This window comes from Juglans regia, chromosome 10, assembly GCF_001411555.2.
Source record: "Juglans regia cultivar Chandler chromosome 10, Walnut 2.0, whole genome shotgun sequence".
Taxonomy (NCBI): Eukaryota; Viridiplantae; Streptophyta; class Magnoliopsida; order Fagales; family Juglandaceae; genus Juglans; species Juglans regia.
The window spans coordinates 2,954,512-2,980,281 of NC_049910.1; the positions used below are offsets into that span (position 1 = coordinate 2,954,512).

Genomic DNA, 25,770 nt, shown 5'->3' on the forward strand with positions numbered 1-25,770 from the left:
TTGCCCAATAGATAAAAGATTTTTTGCCAACGCAGGTACTAATAAAACATCACATAATTTAATTTTAGTGGTGCCATTATCAAGATAAGTATCACCAATATGAGTAATAGCATGCGAACTACCATCTCCAATAATAACAGCATCATTACCAAAATAACGACGTAAATTTTCGAGTATACCTGGGTCGCCAGTCATATGGGCTGATGCACCAGTGTCAGCCGTCCATTCAGTATCATGAGAAAAATCTTCAAGAGTCATCGCAGCAAGGGCCTGAGGAATATCGTCAGGTTGATAGGAGTGATTGAACCGGTTCCAACATTTAAGAGCTACATGGCCTCTTTTTCCACAAATTTGACAGCTTTCAATACGGGTAGAATCATGGCCTTTGTTAATGGGCCGGGCATCAGAATCACGTGGGTTAGGCCCACTGCTATTTGGTGCGAAACGCACGTTTTGAGTGCCATCACCAGAGGTCCTCACCGACTGGTTAGAGGGTTGAAACCCTCGACCTTTCGAAGAGAATGATCGATTCTGAGATCGATTGGTGTTGCGATGATTAGATTGAGGTGGGCGACGAAAATCTTTGGTGGAATGCGATTGTCTCTGTCCATAGAAAGCAAAATTATTAATGGAATCATGAAGGGTTGAGCGGATTTCATACCCTTGGAGCAGAGGAATCAGTTCGGCGTAGGAGGGCATGGGAGGTTTCAACATCGCCGTGGTGAAGGGCTCGTACTTGGCTCCAAGGCTATTCAACAATGAGAAAACTTTCATTTTGTCTTGCACGGGCCGACCAATTGAAGCAAGGCTATCACACAAACCTTTGAACGTGCGAAGATGATCACCAAGAGGCGTCGATGGTTCCTTGCGCAGGTATGTTAACTGCTGTGTAAGGTGGAATTCCCGTTCTTGGGAATCATAAGCATACGCCTCTTTGAGAGCCACCCAAACGTGATGGGCAGAATCAAGGCCTACAACGAGGCCTAGGGCTTCCTCAGATAATGTCCCGATAATCCATCCTCGGAGCAATCGATCCGATTTGCGCCACTGAAGGAAAGCGGGATTGGGTTCGGTTTTGCTTGTTGTTTCACTGGCAGTGATAAATTCTGGAGGAGATGATGACTCGGTGAGATGCTCTACAAGGTCTTGGCTCTCAGCCAAGGCCAAGATTTGTTCTCGCCAAAGAGGATAATTGGTGGTGTTTAATCACAAGGTGACAAAGTTGCCGACATTGAGGGCGATGGTGGCCATGGGAGGAAGACTCTCTTCTCTCACAAGGGCTCTGGTACCATATAGAAAGTGAACACAAGGTGCTTGATAAAATACCTCAACTGACGTGAGAGTCTTTGAGAGTCTATTTTATTTATATACTAGTCATATTGTATCAATACATGAGGGTTTGTATTGTTGGAGACCTATGGTATATACGGAAATGGAAGGTAATTACAAAATAAGGAAGATGGTAGCCGTTGCACAAATTATGGAGATGGGCTGGTTGTTCCATGATTCATGGACGTGATCTTGCTTGTAGCCGTTGGTTCTGTGTATGGAAGGTAGCCGTTGGGTTCTTCACAAGGTAAGTTTGCTGCTGCCTTGTCTTGTATGTTAATAGTGTGATGGTGAGGGTAGGAGACAGAGGAGAGAAAACGAAAAAGATAGAGAAAGGGAAGAAGACTCTTGAAGATGGGAAGAAGACTCTTGATGATGAATGATAAGGAAAGAGCGAGTTCTGAGAGAATAATGGGTGTCGGTGTGGAAAAGGAAAGAAATAAAGGAGAAGCGAATCCGCTAGACTTTTGACCTTTCCTCGCCAGAAAAAGACAACAAAGGATTTTAGTTTTGTGTTGGGTGGATCCCACATGTGCGACATCTCACAATACACGTTAGTATTTCTTACTATTTATCTTTATTTCTTTACTTTATTTTTTTACTTTTTATTAAGTTTTATTCAATTTTTCTTTAAATTTCATTTCTCACCTTTCTATTTATTTCTTACTATTTTTATCATCTGGGCACATTGCCCTCTACTAGTTCGGATAACAAATCAAAACATCAATCATAAATGATGTGTTGAGTGTGTAAAAAAAAAAAAGTTACAGTTAGATTTTTTTAATAGGATAACTTTTTTTTTTACCGATACCATGTTTACCTTTTTACTAGTATTGATGTAAAAATCATAAAAAAATAAATTGACTGGCTGAAGAGAAGGCTCCTCCCCAGATGAGCGATTCATACCATATCAATCGACTTTACTTGAGATTTTCTTGCGTATTTTCCATTATACTGTAAAAGCTAATTCAAGAGCCCTCTTTAGAAACCAACATTTAGGAGACACTGTTAATTATCAGTTGAGCAATTTTTCAGTTGAGAAAGGAAAAAGAAAATGTTATTTTCCAAAGGAAGTCTCCCTCCTTATTCCTGACATTGGTAGCACTCCTATATAGGTGATAGTTAAAAGTACCTAACATGATAAAGTGCAAGAATGAAAATCTCATACATAAACAACGATGCAAAAGGGATATAATGCATTCTGTCAAAGAACAGGATTCACTTCATGCCATTTACATGGACCAAGAGTTTCTTGCACTCAAAAGGTGAAGAGTTTTCTAAATTGAAGGCACGTTGAATACAGTTAATAGGGGATGTCTCCCTCTTTAGGCCGATTCCAATTATCCTCGTCATCTTCCTTCTTGTTTGTTGTGGCTTCCGGCTTGGTCTCTGGTGGAGTTCTTAATTGGGGGCGCCTGGTTATATAACGAGACAGAAGAGTAATAAATAATTATTGTAAGGGAGAGATCTAACAGAAGCAACTCTACATACGTGAATGTTGGTGAGACAAAAAAGGCAGAGACCTCATTTTGTTGCGCTTAGCGGCCTCCTGCATCCTCCGCTTCTTCTTCTCTTACTTTTTTTCGAAGAACCTCATGCGCTTACACTCTTGAATAACACCGGCAGTTGATCATCGGATTGCATGAAGTAAGGCATAGAGGTATTTGAGAAAGGTATGCTCTCGCTCTCTCTCTCTCACACACACACACGCTACCCACTGGAATACAGTATCGAGGGCCTTAAACTCACATGATCTTCAGCGGTTTTATAGGTATTGGTGTTTATACCCACCGTCATTTCTTGATTCATTCACGCTCCTGGTGAATCAAAAGATGCTATGAATTCTATCCACCTTTCTGCTTTTATTTCCCATTGAGTTGTTTTTTTTTTCTTGCTCTCTAAATAATGAATTAGATAATTATTTTATTCATTTCACACCGACTTACTATTAAGACCTTGTTTATTTTCATAACTCCTATCAACTCATTTCATATAATTATTATAATTTTTTTAAAATTTCACAAAACATAAAATAAATAATTCAATATTTCAAATTCTAAAATAAAAATAATATTAAGAAAATATATTCTAACAATTTTTTATTCAATTTTTTAATTTTAATATTAATTCATCTCATCTCTTATATAAAAACAAAGTAGGCCCAAAACAAAAAATATATATTATGGGAATACGAAATAAATAGTTTCAGTGTTGCATTTAATGAAATAAACATGGTATATGAAACAAAATAATGCTATGTGCATTCATATTATTGGCTTCTATATTTTTCTCTCTCAGCAATTGGCCTCTGTATTTCATCAACTTGGCTTCAACTTTCATCTTCTTTAATTTCATGTTATGACATGAAATAAATTTTACTTCACCTGCCAAACAAATACACATGGCCAGAAAATCATCTCGAATTGAGATCGCATCTCGTACACAGCCAGAATAAATATGCTCAAGCAAGCAACAGAAGTATATTAAAAGCAAATTATTATAGAATATGTCTCACCTCACGGTAGAATAAATTAAAGCAGTACTAGTAATCATGTAGTTACAAAAAAACACAGAGACAATGAAGAAATTAAGAAGAAAAAGATGAAGAACCTGGCATTAATATAGAATAAGACATCTGCTGTGAATGAAAGTAATAAAATTTTAGAGATAAGGTTAATTGGAGGAAACCAAGTACTCCAACAAAAGTCTTCTGTATTAACAAAACAACCGGGCCATTACAAAAACTAAAATAATTATTGGACTGAACTTGTGATGCTTGGGCTCATAATACAAGACCCCCAACTCGGCCCACTTGTCTTGAGATCCTGCTCAGCAGCCAGAACACACGTGACAGCATCAAACCCCTCCATCCACTTGCTCCGTTGGCTCGTCACTGCCGTCTTCTTGCTCCATTGAGTTACCGTTAATTGCTTGAAGGCCTGATTCTGCTTGAACATTATTTGGATTGAAATAGTACTGCTGGATTGAATCATATATATTGAATAATCTGATAGATATGCCATCGAGTAATTCAATAATCTGTTGATATGGATCGGGTAATATTCTTATGGAGAATAGAGTTAAAATAACCCACCCAAAGGCAGGAAAGAGAATCAATAATAGACAAGTACATGCAAGAACACCCGAGATGTAGCAAATAAGTCTCGCGGCATGGCGATAGCTAGCATTAGGAATGGGTCGGAATAACTCCATCAATGCTAAGAAATAAACACACATAGCTCCAATAAAAAGAGACATGATTATGCAGTGTGTCTCAAATGGAGAGGAGGTTGAGTTCTGATTCTGTATTTGAAGAAGGTTAACCAACACTTGGATGAGAACTTGGAAGGTGAGTAGGAATTGGTTGGATAGACCAATGAATCCTCCTTGCTCATGACTGCAAACCAAAACAAGAGTGTAGCATCCTTAGGGCCTATTTAGGGTTGTGTTAGAAGTCTTCAAAAGTATTTAAATAATTTTAATTGTTTTTTTATAAAAAATTAGGTTGTTTAGGTATTATATATTAAATCACTTTTAATTTGAAATAAGTTAAAAAAACACATTATTTAATGTTTTTCTTCTAATGTGCCTTTCTGGATAATGTGGAACGTAATTTTAAATTTTAAAAAGATTTTCAATAGATAAAAATAATTATACAACTTTCAGATAATTATAACTTTCAAACTTTTAAGATTATAGTCATAATCTTTAAAAATTTAAATAATCATCATTTCTATCTCATAAATCATTTTTTCAATTTGTTTCTATACAAACATAACATGTTTAGAAGTGTTTTAAAACATATGGTTATTAAATAATAAATTATTTTTTTAATAATAGAACTTATTATTTAAGTTATAAGCTATAAGCTGACTTACACCCAAAGCCACGACTACTGTCTCTCTCTCTATTTTTGGTTCTACGGGATAATAAAGTCGGATATTTTTTTTATAATAACACGTATTAGGCTTAGGCCTGTAGGTTCGAGTCTCAAATGTAGAAACAATTCATACATATGACATACTACAGAAGTGAACTTTCTCTTGAATGATGTAAAAGATGAATTTACACCGCATTCCGATTCAAGTTAAAGGTTTTGAATGATATATCATGCATATTCTTCAGAAGTCTCTGATTTTGCTTCCGTAAAGGTTGTCCACTAATTTTTCTTTTATACGGTTTATAAAAAAGTTATTCAAGTACGCTCACGCACCATTTATTATAATTTTAGTTATAAAAAAAATCAAAATTCTATTTATTGATTGATTTGGCATGTTCCAATATTCTTTACTGTGAGCGTGTAAATATCGTTTATTTTTATAATTATTTTTATCCCAATTTATCTGTAAAAACTGGCATGAAAGTCAAATTCACATGCAAAGATATTCTTTTCCAGAAAGGTTATCTTTTTACAAATTTATTTTATGGCCGTGCTTCATCCACCGCTCCGGGTGTTGGAGCTACCGTTACGTATAATTAGTATTTTTTTTTTATTTTTTTTATATATAGTTTTTAATATTTTAAAGTATTTTCTTAAAAAAATTACAATATTATTAAAAAATATTTTTTTAATCATTAAGTAAAAAAATTAAAAAAAAAATCTGACAATAACACTAAACGATAAGAACTAATAATAAGAATATCATTTTCCATATTTTATATACATGAAATGTGCGGTATTTACATTAGTAGGGGTGTAATCGGTCCGGTCTGGTCTGGTTTTGAACAAAATCTAAGATCAAACAGGTATGTACCGGTTTTGTATTTTTCAAAATCGATTACGCACCAGTTACCTTCCTAAACCGGTACTTCCGGTTTTACCGGTTTCCAGTTTGGTCCGGTCCGTTTTTTCGGCTTTTTTAAAATAAAAATTTCACAATTTGTCATTAAAAATTTGTTTATAAAATTAAAAAAAAAATTTTAGTATTAATTATAAGTATTAGTATTAGTTATAATCTTTTAGTAAAAACTTTTAGTATTAATTATAAGTATAACTATAATCTATAGTCTATATTAGACTATTAGTATTATTTATAAACTTATATATTAGTATTAACATTTAATGTAATAATTTATAAATTATAATATGAAATTATTTCATATATATGTGTGTATATATATATATGAAATTATAAATTAACATTTAATGTATAAATTTATAATTATACATTATATATAAAATTTATTTATATTAATATTTAATATATATTTAAAATATTTTGTATAAAATTTATATATAAAAATATTATTTTTTATTTTTTTAATCAACCGGTCCGGTCCGGTCCAAAAAATCTCAAAATCGAAACCGGCCAATTTTTACATTTTAAAATCTGGTTCCAGACCGGACCGGTTCAAAATCGATAAAACTGGTCTGATCCGGTCCGATTTTTCGATTTGAATTTACACCCTACGCATTAGCTATATAAATTAAATATAATTATTAAAATAATATAGATCTCAAATTTAATCATTCCTTTAAAATGAATACGCAAATCAATGGAAATATCATTAGACTCTGTACTTACAAGAGATCGGTAGTAAATTTAAAAAGAGAGAGTATCAAAACGGAAAAGAAGACGTAGCTAGCACAAAGCCGCAAAGAGTGTTGCACAGGCCAAATATTCCCTCTTAAAAATTATATTTATTGAAGCATAAATAAAATCATTTAAAGTGGACTACATATGCGATAAGTTTAAAATGAGAGCTTGATCCATTAAATATCTTTTATAATTTAAAAATAAATAAATAAAACACACTGATGATCTCACCATGCATATTAAATATTGAAATTCACGTTAATATTCACTGATTATATTACCGAATTATAAAAAAGATTATAAAAAAAATCTGGATGATCCATAAATTAATAAAAGGCACATATGCTAACCTTTTACAATTAATAAAATCCTTTTCGGAGGAGGGTAAATAAATACCCATTCGTGAATAAACGGAAAGTATAAGCAAAATAACATACACTGAAGGCTGGTCCAAAGTATAAGCAAAATATTCATGATATTTAGTACGGAAATTAATTGTAAAATTTACTACTAACCCCTGGTCACGAAGATTAATCTCGAAGCTGTTTACATCCATTTTCGCCGTGGTGTGTGCGTCTCGCAACTGCAACTGGCAAGTGTAACAGTTGAAATGGGCTAGCTCCGATGTTAGCTAGGCTCTTTCCAATAATGTCTGTCCCCAGTCCTGGCTAGAACAAATCTAATTCTAGAGCACCTGCGGCACCTGCAGTGGCTTGCTTTTCTCAGTTTCTGTGAACTATATGTCTATTGGGTAATGATCCCCGCCTATTTATATATATGTTTGACGCAGGTCCCTTATTTGTTCGCTTTCGTGGAAAATAAGATCGTAAGTTAATTTATTTGGGCTCGTCAAGGAGTGTAGCTTTCGTGATTGGAGGGTTTATTTCTGCTCGTCGGTCGGACAGAAAGCTACTGGGAGGATCGGACAGAAAGCAGAAGCTGGGAGGGTCGGACAGATCGTAATTTATGGAAAACACTATTCCGTAGTGTCGCTTTCTGCCACTGCAATCAGATGAAGTGGCTCTGACAGATTTTTTTTTTTAAGAAAAATAAAATCGAGAAGATTATCGCCGACGAGTGAAAAACTTGAAGGAAGAAAGGACTTCCAGTAAATGCGCACCGAATAAACTCTCTCCTTATCCAAAGAAACTTAGTCAAAGGAAATTAAATTCCCAGGAAACAAGCAACTTCCTCGCTCCCGTCCTTCAAACTGAATTCAATCCAAACCTGTCCATTTTCAACGTCCCATACTCTGGCTCTCTCTTCATGTCAGTAGTAAGTATAGTAGAGTGAGCAAAACCCACCAAACTAGATACGTATATCTACCATGTGACCATTCATGAGGAAAGTGCGAAGCACAGCTACTATTCCACAGCTAAGAAGTGTTCCACCATGCGAACATTAGGTTGTTGTTAGTATATTAATTGATTTCTGTGATGCTATGCTCAAATGACTAATACATGACTGATATTTAATTTTTATGATGACATTTCCAGTATTCTAGATATAAGAGCATTTTCATTGAATTGGCCAAATCCATCTTTAAAATTTAGTCAATATCACATTTTTTTATATTTATCTATTCTATTTAAATTCAGTCTCCACATTGGATTAATCATTCACTCTCTATATAATAATAAAATATTATTAAATTAATAATTTTTTTATTTAATTTATTTGTATCACATTTTATAATTATACTAATTTAATATGAATAATAATTATATTCTAATTAAATTAATATTAAAAAAATCATATTTTCAAATGTCATTTAATGCTAATAAAAAAATTGAGATTAAACTTAATTGGAGTAAGAAAATATTATTTTAATATTTGGTGAATCAATTGTGGTTCTCTATATTTGACTAATCACTGTAGCAGAAATTCAAATTATTTTAGAGATGGTCAATCCAATGTAGAGTATTTTTGGTACAAATTATTTAAATTTTAGATAATCTCCTCATTTGGCCAAGCAAATGAATATGCTTTAAGAAATATAATGTAACATTCACCACTCTATCGGTAGTGAACCAGGCAACTCGCTTCTCAATTGATAGGGAAAACAAGAAAATGGGAAAAGAAAGGGAAAATCAGTAGACAAACTTGGGAGCCTTTTGTAAATGTTTGAAAATTTATATGATCACTTTTTTGAGACCTGAGGGGTGGGGGGGCTACTTCATGCAAAAATACTTAAAAAAAGTAACATATCTAATCCATCTCTTGTGAGTTCTAGGACCACACTTAATTTGGACCAATAAGGAGAGATGACACTTCTTTATGAATGTTAGGCCCTGTCAACAGTTGCAAATATATAGCTCTCTTTAGAATGAGTCCATTTGTGGAGCAATTCATAAGTGCCGCATATACAGTATACAAAACATTGGCTTGAATTAAATCATGTTATGAGGTCCTTGTATATGTGTTACTCCAAGTTCAGAGATACGATTTAGACCATGCATACTTACTGTTTCTAAATAAATTTAAAGTTGATACTTAATTTACGGTTGTCATGCTATTTTGGAGCCTTTAGCACTTCATCTTAGGTGAATGATTGCAGAGGGAAAATATATTATAAATAATCGTGGCAAGGTGTGAAAAACATGAGCTTGTATAAAGCATCAATGCATTAGGATAATTACATTTCGAACATTCCACGATGCTCACTATGTGCTATTTCGTTTGTGTACTTACACCCATTGGTATATGGACATTAATGGACATTATAATTGCATGTAATTAACTAGGATAAGTCTTTGGTTTTAACTATTAGGTGCCGTTTGGATTCGAAGATGAGTTGAAATGAGTTGAGATAGATTGTGAATAGTAGAGAGATGAGTTGTGAATAATAATGATATTTGTGAGTTAAAGTACTTAATAATAGTGAATAGTAATAAGATAAGTTGAGATGAGTTGAAATGTACTGTGAATACAAACAAAGCCTAATCGGTTGCTTGCTCTTGCCTCGAGAAAACCAGAGTTACCAACTTGAGTTACTTTGTTACTCTGATGGTTGTAAAGCCTTATAAAAAATATATATATTGGTCAAAGGGCAAATGCTGTTTGTCTTTTCTTTTTTTCTTTTTTTTTTTGTTGGGGCGGGGGGGGGGGGGGGGGGGGGGGGCGGCGGGCAAGGGTGAGGGTTTCATAGTGTGGTATTGGAGCTTTAGAATCTGTAAACCGTAATGTTGGTGGCTTTCTATTTTATGGTCTTTATCACACTTTGAACCTGTGATCATGTGCTGTCCCTACAACCTGTGAAATCATGCTTAACTATCATGTCTAGCTTAAGCAGTTAATGATTAAGCTACTTGTTTGTATCTACTTGTTAATGATTCACATACTTGGATGCTTCATAGTATGCTTGTTATAATGGATCTGCAGTTCGAAAGAGGGAGGACATATTGCGAAGAATGGAAGATAAACTAAGAGAGAAAGAGACAAATGCTCAGAAGGTTGAGGTTGAACAAAATTTGCAGAGGGTCGAGAATAGAAATGCACGAATATTATTGTGTTTATACTGGGTTGTATCAATTGTAATAGTTTCTGCTTGGTTCGGATAAACTATAGGGCACGTGTAAATAGGTAGATATTTGCTTTATTTTTCTTGTATGGATCAACTGTAATGGTATGCCCCCTTGAATTAGGCAAAGCCTAATTAAGTACTTGATCAGGCATTTTGTTGTATATGGGGAGAGGTACTATGGAGGCTAGGAAAAATCTAGTGTTTTTTATCACTTTTCTGAATCTGCTGGGCTATATAGATTTTTTTTTTTTTCAATCTATTTTGGTCACTTTTGAGCTTATCTATGCCATTCTTCATCACATTTTTTCTCAATCTATTATACACATAGGATGATAAGTGGAACGTGCTCAGAACACCTTCTATATTGATTTTTTCCCAATCATTATACACAGGATGATAAGCGAACAAAAATCTGCACAAGTTATCTAGTTTTTTTTCCAAACTCTCTGATGCACAAAAACTAATCAATTGAACTGACATTGAAAGCTTGATTGATTTCGTATACAAGTTTTGTATGGTAAGCTTAACAACATGTACTTGCAATTCCTAAGGAATCACAAGCTATACATCTTCACAATACGGTCTCCACAATGATTATATACACAAAATTCATCCACAACTGAACACAAAACCATTTACACTGCCATCAAATAACCATCCTTAGATTAAGTCATCTAGTAAAATATTGAGTCATAATATTCATTCCAATTGGATACAACATTACAAAGCAGCTTATTACGACCTAAGTAGTCTCATAATATTCATTACAAAATCCAATATTCCAAAATCCAAGATTCTAATCTAAGTAGTCTCATTTTCTTGTTTCCTCCAATGTGCATACTTTTAGCACTAATCTAGCTTTTCCTCCACTGTACAACACATCAAAACCACCTGAAAATATCACAAGACAATGTAAATAAACCTTACAATTAAGAAAATATTACATTTAGTGAAAGAGAATGCTACTAACAGTTACACTTCAGAAGCCTTGGTGTCATACCAAGCAAGCAACAGCACAAGCAAATAGCACAAGTAACAGCACAAGCTTTCTTCAAGAGTTCATTAATCCGCTTGCAGAAGGTGACTTGACGATTGGTAGTGTACGTCATCAATCATCTAGATCTCAATCTTTCCCCTGCCCATCTTGCAGCAGCACTTCTTGACACAACTATACAATCCATTCAAAGTGAGCATCAGGGAAGGTGTCATGAGTCAAACCTATGACATATCCATGAGCCAGCTAGCTCAAGACTAGAATATGTAAAATCAACTCAGATTAGCTAAAGAAAACTTAATCAGACCCAAGAGATCATATGTAGCTTCTAATAAAGTTTTTTTAAAGAAAAAAAAATACCTATATGCTTTATAGTTATCAAAATTCTCACAATCACTCAGTTTTTGATACGATATTATAAGGTCTAACTCCACTAACTCAAGCTTTTGAATTAGTTCTGTATAAAAATGTTTGTCAAGCCCCACAAATAAAGCCCACAAGTGTTAGCACCCTCACTAATCCAAATGTCCCAATAATTTCAAATTTCTGGTAGCCACATTGCATTTCATGACTTCCAGACCAGCAAATATGGTACTTTTATTGACCACAAAATTTAAAGAAACAGTTTCAGAATAAATAAGAAAGGGGGAGTGCAGATTTCATGTCCAATATTTCATTTCAACTGCCTATATATATATATATATATATAGCAAGCAGAAAATCCACTAATGTGAATATGGTTAGGCAGCCATGCATTTTTTTAAACAACTCAAATATTTTCCGGAATCTACTTGCAGGAACCAAAACTTTCTATTGTTGCAAACTACACTATTAACTAAATAATTGTTCTTTAAACAAGCCATAAAGGAGCTGGTTTCATTCAAGTATGATTTACTAATTGAAGTTGTATGGCTTCTAACCAAAAGAGGCAGAGAGAAGGAAAAAAAAAAGTTAATATTTTGTGATTGAAACGCACTTACTTTGCATCCATATTCCACATGAATCTTAAACTACCTAAAAGGTAAGCTAATCACCTTAGATTTCTCTAATTTGACAATAAAAACTCACGTTTTGAGAAAACCCAGAAGCAAATCACCCATCATGTACAATATTTGCAAAAATCTGAACCACTTGAGACAAAAATCAAATTGAAAAAGCATCCGTATATAAAGATAGAGAAACCGAATTGAAGATGAACAAACAAGTAAACCAGAAAAAAGAAAAATAAGGCACCAAACAAAGTCATTCAAAATCAACTATAGAAAAGATATCCCACGCATTAGATTTCCTTTTTTTGGCCTGAAATTGCACGATAGATACAGGAGGATTATATTATAGGTTAGCAAGAATGCATAGGTGCATCTGTTCCAAAGTATGACATTTTATTGTTGAAACATGCATCAACGAAACAAGTCTGTATTGAATTAGTTACTGAAGAATAGAACCTATACTTCATTGAAATGCAGTAAAAGCAATAAAAATGGTTGAAATATGATTTGAACTTTTATATGAGATCTGTACACACCTTGAGTCTCTGTTTATTGTCTTTGTCCCAGAAATTAAAAGCACCATCTTACCCCACAGTTGGAAAAGTGATGCACCTAAAACAGCAAAGGCAGATAAGATCTTAAGCGGCAAGAGATTTATAGATAAAAATTACTAAACGGTTCAAAATGAGTTCAAGGACTTGTGAAGATGCGAGTTTTCAATAAAACCAAATGCAATCAAATAAATAACTTACAAAGAGATCTAATGGCAATACAGAATCTTGCAGGATGAAAATTTAGAGGATTGATAGAGTATATCTCATTGTCGTCCCAGCTTTGTCAATTTTCTGTTTACAATTTTCTTTGAGTACTCAACCAGGCTGCTTACAATTTTCTATTCTTCCTATACAAACAAAACTCCACTGAACATGACCCAAAAAAATGCACAGTGGAGTTTTTTTGGATCAAACGTTCATATCAGTGGATCATATAAACTGGATACACACTCTGTACCGTGGTAAAATTTTCATCTCAAGTAAAGGAGGCAATATCTCCTCAGTTACCCCTCTTCTTGATAATTTTTTTTACAAGTACCTCCCTTTTTGATAAATTAAATGGACAAGTATCTTGTTACAAAAATTGATCATCCTACATAAATAAAAGCATGCAAAAAAAGGTCATACAAAAAAATACAATGAAAGAAGAGCAATCAAACCATTGTAAAGATCATGAGATGCTTTCAGAACTCCAAGAATAGGTCATGGTAGCAATATGCTTCCATGATTGATCAAATAAATTTCAGTTTGTAATCTAAAGATGCAAAACATGAAGCATACCGCAAGTAATTTGTACAAGATTGATTCAACATCTTCTCCAACATAACATGCCCACAATATTAAAACAAAAGGCAATTAAAGCATTATTTCCTCCTTCACTTGAATGTAATGACCATAAATAAACAAATACATCCCAGAAGAATGTAGCCAAACAAAATCATTAAAGTAGTATCAGAGCAAGCCGACTTTTACCTTTCCAAAATGAAGTTCGCTTGCAATTGAGTCGGTAGTAATAGAAAACAATCAAGCTAAAAATTCACTAAAGTGATGCTGGTTTTTCCCCGTTCAGTAGGCTAACATTCTATGTTTGCAAATTTTTTGATAATTTCAATAGATATATCAATGAGAAACAGGCATACCTGTGTCAAAGTTGTTGCATCAACGATGACAAAGGGCACGTTCACAAATCGAGCTAGTGTTTTTGCAAGCAGTGTCTTCCCTGATTCACAACATGTAGGTCAGATTGGCAGCTTGATCTTACAATTTCAGAGATGACATGACATGAAAACCATAGGACACAAAAAAAATTCAAAATAAACTGAAGAAAGAATAGGAAGCATGTACAAAAAATATTACCTGAAGCTCATTCAAGTAATTGATGCCTCGGACATTGTTCCATGAAACGTCAAATAGAATAAAGCCATACAGTGTCCTATGCAACTCGCTGCTAACAAGAGAAGACTCACGAAGTTTTTTAACAGGTAGCAGAACCCTCTTATGTGACAACGTTACCGCATCAATCAACGAGAACCATTTCTTGTGCTTGTCTGATTTACTAGTGTAAATCACTAGTATTAACTGTTTGCCGTGAAAATCCAAGAAAATCCTATATTGGGTTTCCGTGAAAATCCAAGAAAAGGAAAAACCCCATCATGAATCTAAAACTATTAACTGTTTTATGATCTGGGTACGACTAAAACAACAACATCGCATCTTCCAGTTGAGTTGAACTTTTCAGTTCATGTTCTTTTCAAGGAAAACATAAAGGGAAGCAAACATCAGAAGAATGCCGAATGTAGAGTAGAACTTAGTCGGGAGAGGATGGGAGGGTCGACGGGGGCGTTGCTGGGCAGAGTAATTACGTGGTACTTACATCCTCACTAGGTAGAGAATAAATCGGTCTCCGCTTACCTTTTCAAACTGCGCAATCTTGGTTTGGGCAGAGGGAGGGTCGCTCAGAGAGGCGGCGCCGACGGTGGCGGTGGGCAGAGCAACGACGAGACGCGAGCGAGGGAGGAAATTTTCATGCGGGGCAATTTCGAATGAATTGGGGAAGAAGAAAACAGAGTCGTTTCTTTTCGGAGAAGATACTAGATGATTAAAGTTAAAAAGTTAAATAAAATATTATTAGAATATATTTTTTAATATTATTTTTATTTTTAAATTTAAAAAAATTAAATTATTTATTTTATTTTATAAAAAAATTATAATAATAAAATGAGATAAAATAAAAATAATCGAAATTGTATAGCCGCAAGTGTGCTCCTTACTAGGGGTGTGCAGAATTCCGAGAATTCCGACTCCATCCGACCTCCGCTCCGATGCCGACTCCAACGGAGTCGGAGTTGTCGGAATTCGGAGTCGGAATTCGGAGCTACTCCGAATAATTATTCGGAGTCGGAGTCGGAGTCGGAGCTCGAAGGAGCTCCGACTCCGACTCCGAATTTTTTTTTAAAACCCAGCTCCAAAACGACGTCGTTTTGAAGCTGGGTTTAAAAAAAAAATTTTTGAACGACACCGTTCCACTTAATATGGAACGGCGTCGTTCCATATTTCCAAGTTGAAGGGGCTTCTTCTTCACGTCAAGCGTCCTCTTCCTTTTCTTCTTCTTCTTCTTCCTTCTTCCTTCTTCGCTTCTTCTTCCTCCTTCACTTCTCTCTCGCGTCTCCCGTCCCAGTGACTGAACCAGTGAACCAGTGAAGTTCAGAACACCGTTCGTCGTTGCTCCTCCCTGCCGCCGTCCCTCTGTTCAACTTCCAGCCTTCCACCTACGGTGAGCCCTAAATTTATGAGCCCTAAATTTAATTCAAGCACGTCTCTTATGAATTGGAGCCAGTAGTTGTGATTCTTGTGATTCTTGTGTATTGAATATTCAATATAGTCCCCAACACGGCGCTCAAAAACATGAATTTTACATTATTTTGAAGACTTGCGCTCGAGCGATGTGTCGAGCGCAAGTCGAGCGCACGTTGTTTTGAACATTGGCTCGAGCGATATGTCGAGCGGAAGTCAAGCGAACCTCTCTGGAAGGGTTCTGCTCGAGCGCTACGTCGAGCGCTCATCGAGGGAAACTCTCTGTATGGATTCTGCTCGAGCTCGACGTCGAGCGCAGGTCGAGCGAACCTCTCTAGAAGGGTTCTGCTCGAGCGCTACGTCGAGCGCTCATCAAGCGAAACTCTCTGTATGGATTATGCTCGAGCTCGACGTCGAGTGCAGGTCGAGCGATCCTCTCTGTATGGATTCTGCTCGAGCGCCACGTCGAGCGCAAGTCGAGCGAACCTCTCTGTATGAGTTCTGCTCGAGCGCCACTTCGAGCACACATCGAGCGAACCTTTCTGGATGGGTTCTGCTCGAGCGCTATGTCGAGCGCACGTCGAGCGAACCTCTCTGTATGGCTTCTGCTCGAGCGCACGTCGAGCGCACTTCGAGCGCCCATCTAGATGGGTTCGTCTGAGTCAAGCGCACATCAACCGAACCTCAATGTAATAATACATCGATACATGTATTATTATGATACAATAATACATGTCCTATTGTATAATACAATAGCCTAGTTTATTTTTAAACTAATTTTTTGCTTCTAATTTATTTTTTTCAGCTTCATTGATTGTGATATGGATCCTAGACATAGTGGAGATGATCGTCCACAAGGGGATGTGGCGGATGCCAATGCTACAACTCCTACACCGGTGGGTACTTCCACCCCTAGAGCCACATCTAGGGCAGCTACATCTAGAGCAGCTACATCTTGTGCGAGTAGTTGACTCCCACTCCCAGTTGATATAAAAGATGAGGATATGTTCAACGAAGAGGAGGAGATGCCCATTGAGCAAGATCAACCACCACGACCTTCTAAAAAGAGGTCGTGGACATGGGAGCATTTTACCAAAATTCCTGGTGAAATTGCGAACCCAGTAGCAAGATGCCATTACTGTAGATCACTTTGTGGATGCCATTAGAAGAAGCAAGGTACCAGTGTGTTAATAGCACATCTAAATGGTTGCCAACGATATAAGATAGCGAAGGGATTGCAAGCCACTGATCAGACCAACCTCAGTTACCAAACTTCTACAGCCACTGATGGTACACAGACTAAGAAATTGGTCATCCCTCAATACAATGAGAAGATGTTGAGGGACATGCTTGCAGAGATGATAATTACTGATGAGATGCCATTTACCACAGTCGAGAAAAGAGGCTTTCGAAAGTTTCTAAATTTTGTTGAGCCACGATTTCCCATTCCATCACGGTATACAGTGATGCGAGATTGTATGAAGAGGCATGCGAAGGACAAGGAGGGGATGAGGAAGATGTTTATTACCACTGGCCAAAGAGTGTCTTTTACGACTGACACATGGACTTCCATACAGAACGTCTGCTACATGTGTATCACGGCACACGACATTGACAGTGAGTGGATTTTGCATAAAAAAATTATTGGTTTTAAAGAAATTGTGGATCATAAAGGTGCATCCATTGGGGCGAAGATGGATGATTGTTTAAAGGATTGGGGAATTCGAAAAGTGTTGTGTATTACAGTTGACAATGCCAGTGCGAATGAAACAGCAATTGATTGGTTTAAGCGGAACACGACGGTGAGAGATGATGTCATTCGGGCCCACGAGTTTATTCACGTTTGATGCTGTGCTCATATCATTAACCTCATAGTTGTTGAGGGATTAAAAGAGGTTCATGATTCCATAACCCGAGTCCGCAACATTGTACGATATGTGAGGGGTTCCCCTCAAAGGCTTGCCAAGTTTAAGGCAATAGCAGAAGATTTGAAGATTGAATGTTCTAGTATGCTGTGCTTGGACGTTCCGACTCGATGGAATTCTACATACATGATGTTGGATGTGGCACAGAAGTACCAAAAAGCATTCGAGCGGATGGAGGTCGAGGATGGGGGCCTGAGGTATGCTTTGTTGGAGCCAGCAGGACAGGGGCTCGGTGCGCCAGACGCACATGATTGGACCAGTGTGAGTTATTTTGTTGAATTTTTAAGAACTTTTTATGAGATAACCATGCGACTATCTGGATCCAAATATACGACTGCGAACTCATTTTTCAGTGAGCTCTCAGAGCTTCACTTCCAGTTGGAAAATAGTTGTACTGACTCTGCTGGATTGTTATCTGATATGGCTACGAGGATGAAGATCAAATATGATAAATATTGGGGGAATATTGAGAAGATAAATAGATTGCTATTTGTGGCTGTGATCCTTGACCCTCGAGTTAAGTTGGCCGTTCTAGAATTTTGGGTAAATTCCGTCCTCGGGGCAGTGAAGGCTGGAGAGTTTATTAGATTGCTAAAAAGTGATGTTGATGACTTATATCATCACTACAGTACTAGTGCTCAGCCTTCATCCGCAGTTGGTAGCTCCTCACATTCGAGGCCGACAGGATCGACAGTTCCCTCAGGTGATACTGACCCATCTGTAAGGGTTAGAGGCAATCGTGTCATACGGCAGTATCATCAACTCATGTCAACAAGGAATATTATGCATTGTACATCTGAGGTTGAACGATATTTTATGGAAGCTGTCGAGGCACCTAGTGATGTATTTCAGTTATTAACTTGGTGGAAAGTTAATTCCACCAAGTATCCAGTCCTTTCCCGTGTGGCCCGAGATGTGCTAGCCATTCCTGTCACTACGGTTGCCTCAGAGTCGGCATTTAGCTGGAGGTCGCGTGTTGGATGCTTATCGGAGTTCATTGTCACCGTCAACCGTGGAGGCCCTCGTTTGCACACAGAATTGGATAAGTGAAACGCCCATTGGACTAGATACCGTTGGCGTTGATGCCGAGAGCTATAGGCTTGAATCGGGGAAGTTTATATGCTTTTTAATGATGATTTAATTATTTTTAATGTTTCTAACTTCTACTTTTTATGATTTTATAGATCTAATTGTGAACCCTAACATAATTACCGATGATTGAGAGTTTGGAACGGACGCTACTTGAGAGTTGTGATGGAGTTGAGAGAACCTCATTTCTTGGTAAGAATCAAATTATTCTTTTACCGTATATAATTTTTTATTATCAATTTTTTTTCATCTATTGATTGCTATTTTCTATCTTCATTTCAGGCGTGACCAATGGAACATTGGGGTTTGAGTGAAACCCGTGTTTAATTTTTATGTAATTATATTTCAAGACTGAGTCATATTGTTATTACGTTATAAATGAGACTGTTATAACTTATGGCTGCATCATACATGTTATTTACTTTTTAAACTATTTATATAGTTATATTTATGTACTTATATCCCGAGCAAATACGTGGGATAAGTACTCTTTATTCTATAATTTCTATTAGTACTTATCCATCATCTCTCAAAAGTTTATAATTTATTATCCAACTGAAATTAATCGAATTATACAAATTCGTACCATCATTCTTTTCTATAAAATTTTAAATTTGTGTAATTTTCAACTCATGAGTCATGAGCACTTTTAATGCTAAATTTCAGGCGGACATAAAACAAATTAAAGATATAATCAAAATTCAGTAACAAAATTAGAACGAATATTTAAATTATTGAAAACTCTTGAATAAACTAAATATTTGTAGATGGTTAACTTTTAAAAAAATATATATATGTTGCCCACTATCTTAAACGAAATTGAACAACAAAATTTAAATAATAATAATAAAAAAAAATTCTGAAATTGAGTTCGGAGTCGGAGCTCCGACCTCCGTTCGGAACTCCCTCCGAACTCCAGTCGGAGATCCGATCGGAAGTCGGAGCTCCGACCTCCGTTCGGAGCTCCGATCGGAGGTCGGAGCTCTCGGAGCTCCGACATCCGATCGGAATCGGACTCCGACTACGTTCGGAGTCGGAGTCGGAGGAAAGTTTTGGCTCCGAATCCGGTCGGAGTCGGAGGTCGGAAATGACAACTCCGACTCCGTCGGAGTCGGAGCCCACCCCTACTCCTTACATAGGATCGTAGTCCTACTCATAATACAGATAGAGATGAATAGTCGTAGAGCTGAGCGAAATGAAGAGAAATGTATAAAAAATAATATTTTTTTATAAAAAATAGGCCCGATTACGTGGAAGTTTTTTCAGCCGGCTGTAAATAGAGTTTTTGATATAATTTATTTCGAAAGTGTCGCTTTCGTGATTGGGAGGGCATGATCGTAATTTAATTTATTTGGGCTCGTCAGGAATTGATAATTTATTCGGGGAGTGTCGCTTTCGGGATAGTAATTGAATGTTAATACCGCTTCAGAGACTGAAAAATTTGGATGTTAGTATCGTTTAAGATACATTCTCGGATAGTTTATATATAATAAATTAATTATATATATAAATTATATTTTAAAATAATATTAATATAAATTTTAAAAAGTTAAAATATATATTTATAAATTTTAATAATAAATAATAATAAGATGATTTATAAATAATAGTGAAATTATTTCAGTTAAGTACTTAATGTATTTTGGGAAATTAGATAAAACAAATTAAATAAAAAATATTATAAAGTTAAAATATATCAGAGATGTTTAGAAAAAATTTTCATCTCATCTCATCCTATCTCATTTCATTCTCAAGTATCATTCAAATAAAAATATTTTTAAACTAATCATTACAACTTTTCAAAATTTTTAAATTTTTGAATAAAAAATAATTCAATTTTTTTAAACCTCTAAATAAAAATTATATTTTAATAATATTTTAATTTTATAATATTTTGTATTCAACTTTTTCTTTTTCATTTTTCAAAATATAATAAATATTTTAACTCAAGCTAACTCACTATTATTTACTAACTCTCTTACTATTATTTATAAAATTTTCATCTCATATCATTCTCTAAGCATTTTAAAATATAATTTTTTTTTTAGATTTGAAAAAATTTTATTTTTATTTTATTTGAAATTTGAAATTTTGATAAAGTTGTAATAATTAGTTTGAAAGTATTTTTATTTTAGTGATGTTTGGTAAGGAAATAAGATAAGATTAGATGAAATGAAATGAAAATTATTTCTAAAAAATCATTGTAATATTTAAATATGAGAAAATATATTTACAATTGTGAATTGTGCAACAGTCACGTAATCATTTTGATATGAGACTCATATAAAAAAAATTAATTTTTTAATATTAAATTTTATTTTTTTCAAAATGATAACGTGATATTTACATATTTTATGATTATATATAGAATTATTTTTTAAATATTGAGATTAGATGAGATGAAATTGAATGAGATTATAAATTTTGACCATCCGAACGAATTATTCTGTAACGAAGACTTAGGGTACGTTTGGGTGTTGAAAAGTGTTGAGAAGTGTTAAGAATGTTTGTGAATAGTTATGAGTAGAGATTGAAGTGAGTTTATGGGTCCCCTTGAGAGTATTTTGAGTTGTTTGGATGTGTGAAGTATGTTGAGTTGTTGACTTTTGAGTAGGTAGTTAAAAAATGTGTGGGTCCCATAAATATTATAGTGATTTGATTTTTAATAATAAATATTATAATGATTTTATTATAGTGATTTTTTAATATTAATAAATATTGTAGTGATTTTATTTTACTTTTATATATAATAATGATAAATATTATAATGATTTTATTTTTAATTTATATATAATAATGATAAATATTATAATGATTTTATTTTTAATTTATATATAATAGTGATAAATATTATAATGATTTTATTTATATATATATAATAGTGATAAATATTATAGTAATGTTATTTTTTATTTATATATTATAGTGATTTTATTTTTAATTTATATATAATAGTGATAAATATTATAGTATTTTATTTTTTATTTATATATAATAGTGATTTTATTTTTTATTTATATATAATAGTGATAAATATTATAATGATTTTATTTTTTATTTATATATTATAGTGATTTTATTTTTTATTTATATATTATAATGATTTTATTTTTTATTTATATTTAATAGTGATAAATATTATAGTAATGATTTTATTTTTTATTTATATATTATAGTGATTTTATTTTTTATTTATATATTATAATGATTTTATTTTTTATTTATATTTAATAGTGATAAATATTATAGTAATTTTATTTTTTATTTATTATATATTATAGTGATTTTATTTTTTATTTATATATTATAGTGATTTTATTTGTTACTTATATATTATAGCGATTTTATTTTTTATTTATATATTATAGCGATTTTATTTTTTATTTATATATAATAATGATAAATATTTTTTATTTATATATTATAGTTATTTTAATTTTAATTTACATATTATAGTGATTTTATTTTTTATTTATATATTATAGTTATTTTATTTTTTATTTATATATAATAGTGATAAATATTTTTTATTTATATATTACAGTTATTTTATTTTTTATTTATATATTATAGTGATTTTATTTTTTATTTATATATTATAGTTATTTTATTTTTTATTTATATATTATAGTGATTTTATTTTTTATTTATATATAATAGTGATAAATATTTTTTATTTATATATTATAGTGATTTTATTTTTTATTTATATATTACAGTTATTTTATTTTTTATTTATATATAATAGTGATAAATATTTTTTATTTATATATTATAGTTATTTTATTTTTTATTTATATATTATAGCGATTTTATTTTTTATTTATATATTATAGCGATTTTATTTTTTATTTATATATTTTAGCGATTTTATTTTTTATTTATATATTATAGTTATTTTATTATAGTGATTTTATTTTTTATTTATATATTATAGTGATTTTATTTATATATTATAATGATTTTATTTTTTATTTATATTTAATAGTGATAAATATTATAGTGATTTCATTTTTTATTTATGTATTATAGTGATTTTATTTTTTATTCATATATTATAATGATTTTATTTTTTATTTATATTTAATAGTTATAAATATTATATTGATTTTATTTTTTATTTATATATTATAGTGATTTTATTTTTTATTTATATATTATAATTATTTTATTTTATTTATATTTAATAGTGATAAATATTATAGTGATTTTTTTTTTTTATATGTAATAGTGATAAGTATTATAGAATGTTTGTGAATAATTATGTGTAGAGATTGAAGTTGGTTTGTGGGTCCCATTGAGAGTATTTTAAGTTGTTTAGCATGTAAAGTATTTTCAAAAGTACGAGAATACTTAGAAAGTGTTGAGAAATGTTTGGTATCTGAACATAACTTTAGAAACGAGTTATTCATACCATATCAATCGACTTTACCTGAGATTTTCTCGCTTATTTTCCATTATATTGTAAAAACTAATTCAAGAGCCCTCTTTAGACCTTATTTGTTTTTACAATTGAGATTAAATTAAAAATTAAATAAAATTTTGTTAAAATATATATTTTTTATATTATTTTTATTTTAAGATTCGAAAAAATTGAAATGTTTATTTTATTTTGTATAAAAATTTTATAATAATTAGAAGAAATGAAATGAATTGAAAATAATTGTAAAAACAAACGAGGCCTAAAGAGGTCTAAGACCAACATTTAGGCGACACTGTTAATTATCATCCGAGTCTTAGCGACACAAGTTTAGGAGATCTGTGCCCATCAATTTTCTCCAAGTCAACAGGAAGCGAAATAGAATTTTTTTTCTTCAATTTTCTACGAGCTCCAAAAGGCACAAGTATGGCTAAGAGCCTAAGACCAGACGTAGATAAGGGAACAGTATGGAAGAACACTCGAAAAAAGCACTTGTATGTCCATCAGAAGCAATACTTTCCCCCCAAAGCAATTGAGTCAAATTAGAGATTAGACCTCCTGCAAGGTCAGCCTTTCATGGGGGATATTATATATCATCTCTCGCTGCTTGATCCTTAACGCTTTGTCAAATGAGAGGGGCCTCAATCATATAGGACTGACTCACCTTCTGTTTTTCAGTTGAGAACGGAAAAAGAAAGTGTTATTTTCCAAAGGAAGTCTCCCTCCTTATTCCTGCATTGATAGCACTCTTATATAGGTGATAGATAAAACTACCTAACATAAAGTGCCTTCAGATGGACGCAAGAATGAAAATCTCATACATAAACAACGATGCAAAAGGGATATAATGCATTCTGTCAAAGAACAGGATTCACTTCATGCCATTTACATGGACCAAGAGTTTCTTGCACTCAAAAGGTGAAGAGTATTCTAAATTGAAGGCACGTTGAATGCAGTTAATAGGGGATGTCTCCCTCTTCAGGCAGATCCCAATTATCCTCATCATCCTCCTTCTTGTTTGTTGTGGCTTCCGGCTTGGTCTCAGGTGGAGTTCTTAATTGGGGGCGCCTGGTTATAGAACGAGACAGACGAGCAGTAAATAATCATTGAAAGGAGAGATCTAACAAAAGCAACTCTACATAACTGCATGTTGGTGAGGTGTTAAACCACAGGCTAGTAAACTTTATACTGCAGGGTCTAAAGAACCAACAAGAATATGCAACACGATCGTTAACATTATATGCCGACTATCAAAGCCAAAGATTAACACCCTATCAATCAGAACAAAATTCACTAAACCATCTATATAACACAAGAAATAAATTCGAGACAAAACCAAATTCAAACAAACATTTCCTCCTTATCTCGAGGAAAAAAAAAACACTTATACACAGAACGTAGACACATTGATTAACAACAGGCAATAATTATCCAGGATAAACTAAACTGGCTTATAGTATTATAATTTCTTGTTTAAACTTGTCAGCCCAAATAGGGTCATAGAGAGACGTTTCAAAGCATCACACATAATAAATAACTCTGAGTTGGTCACTTGTAAAAATGAAAATCTAAATTAGTGGAATTCCTCAGGATCCCAAACCTTACCCACATAACGTCATTTATAGTGATTGCTAGATTGAACTTTTCCCCATTCTAAATGATGTATTTGAACTTTGTACTCCACGAAAGACGCAACTGTTCCCTACATGGTGGCTGGGTTTTTAGGGTAACAGAACAGGGAGACTGGAGTAGCCTTAGTGCTACAAAAATCCCACATATTAAGCCAACGAATCCAAGATTCAGCAAAACTAACAACAAATAGCAATCAAATTGAACCTAAAGTGACCAAAATCTATTAACACCATTTGCAACCTAATGAAGAGAATCATAAGAACATCATAGAGAGAAATAAAACCAAGTCCTTGATTAGCTAAACACTCGACAAAGCCTAACCCTTTTTTAAAAAAAAAGAAATCGAAACAACACCGAAGTAGAATAAATTAAGAGAGAAAAAATAGGCAGAGACCTCCTTTTGTTGCGCTTAGCGGCCTCCCGCGTCCTCCGCTTCTTCTCGTCCTGCTTATTTTCGAAGAACCTCCTGCGCTTACACTCTTGAATAACACCGGCTCTCATGACCTCTCTCCGGAACCGATTCAGCAGCCTCTCCTCGTGCTCATTTTCATCCACTATCACTTGCACGTTGTAGGCGGATTTGAAGTAGAGGGTGTTGGCATATGCCAGAGTGGGGCATATCACAGAGGCCAACGAAGAAGAAGAAGAAGAAGAAGAAGAAGAATTTAGAGGGGCCTCTTGAGACACTAGTGGTACGGGACCATTCTTGGGTTTCTGGGCCTGAAAAGTAGCGAGTTGGGGCGGCGGCGGAGGCAGGGGTTTTGAGGGAAAGAGGAAGGAGAGGAAGTTGTAGAGAGAAGAGGATGAGGTAGCCATGGATGATCGAATCTGGACTGTGGAGACTGAGATTGCGATCCTTTTGATCTTGGTCTTATCGGGTTAAGGAGCTATCGCATCGGAGCTAAGATTACAGGGGTTTGGGAAGTGGGTGGGTGAATGAGATTGACCCGGTAGGATTGGATCAGGGTTGGAGTCTTGGAGAGCT

General features: G+C 33.9%; 1 protein-coding gene and 1 long non-coding RNA gene across 5 annotated transcripts; both read right to left on the bottom strand.

Annotated features, from left to right (window-relative positions):
* Positions 1–2,479: 2,479 nt before the first annotated feature.
* LOC109013640 (30S ribosomal protein S21, chloroplastic-like) lies at positions 2,480–25,718 on the bottom strand. Of its 2 annotated transcripts, none has more exons than XM_035694684.1 (2): positions 25,180–25,718; positions 2,480–2,744 (listed from the first exon to the last, which is right to left on the bottom strand). In XM_035694684.1, the coding sequence occupies exons 1-2, from the start codon at positions 25,599–25,601 to the stop codon at positions 2,633–2,635; spliced, it is 534 nt and encodes a 177-aa protein (XP_035550577.1). In that variant the 5' UTR covers positions 25,602–25,718; the 3' UTR covers positions 2,480–2,632. The 2 variants fall into 2 exon arrangements, with proteins under 2 accessions (XP_035550577.1, XP_018851330.2); XM_018995785.2 differs by lacking the exon at positions 2,480–2,744 and adding an exon at positions 23,949–24,221.
* LOC108998266 lies at positions 11,024–14,992 on the bottom strand. 3 transcript variants are annotated; one of them, XR_001997296.1, is made up of 6 exons: positions 14,838–14,992; positions 14,283–14,532; positions 14,066–14,145; positions 12,909–12,984; positions 11,360–11,557; positions 11,024–11,280 (listed from the first exon to the last, which is right to left on the bottom strand). It is a non-coding gene; the product is annotated as an uncharacterized LOC108998266 (long non-coding RNA). The 3 variants fall into 3 exon arrangements; XR_001997295.2 differs by having other exon boundaries at positions 14,283–14,992; XR_001997297.2 differs by having other exon boundaries at positions 11,390–11,557; positions 14,283–14,991.
* Positions 25,719–25,770: the final 52 nt, after the last annotated feature.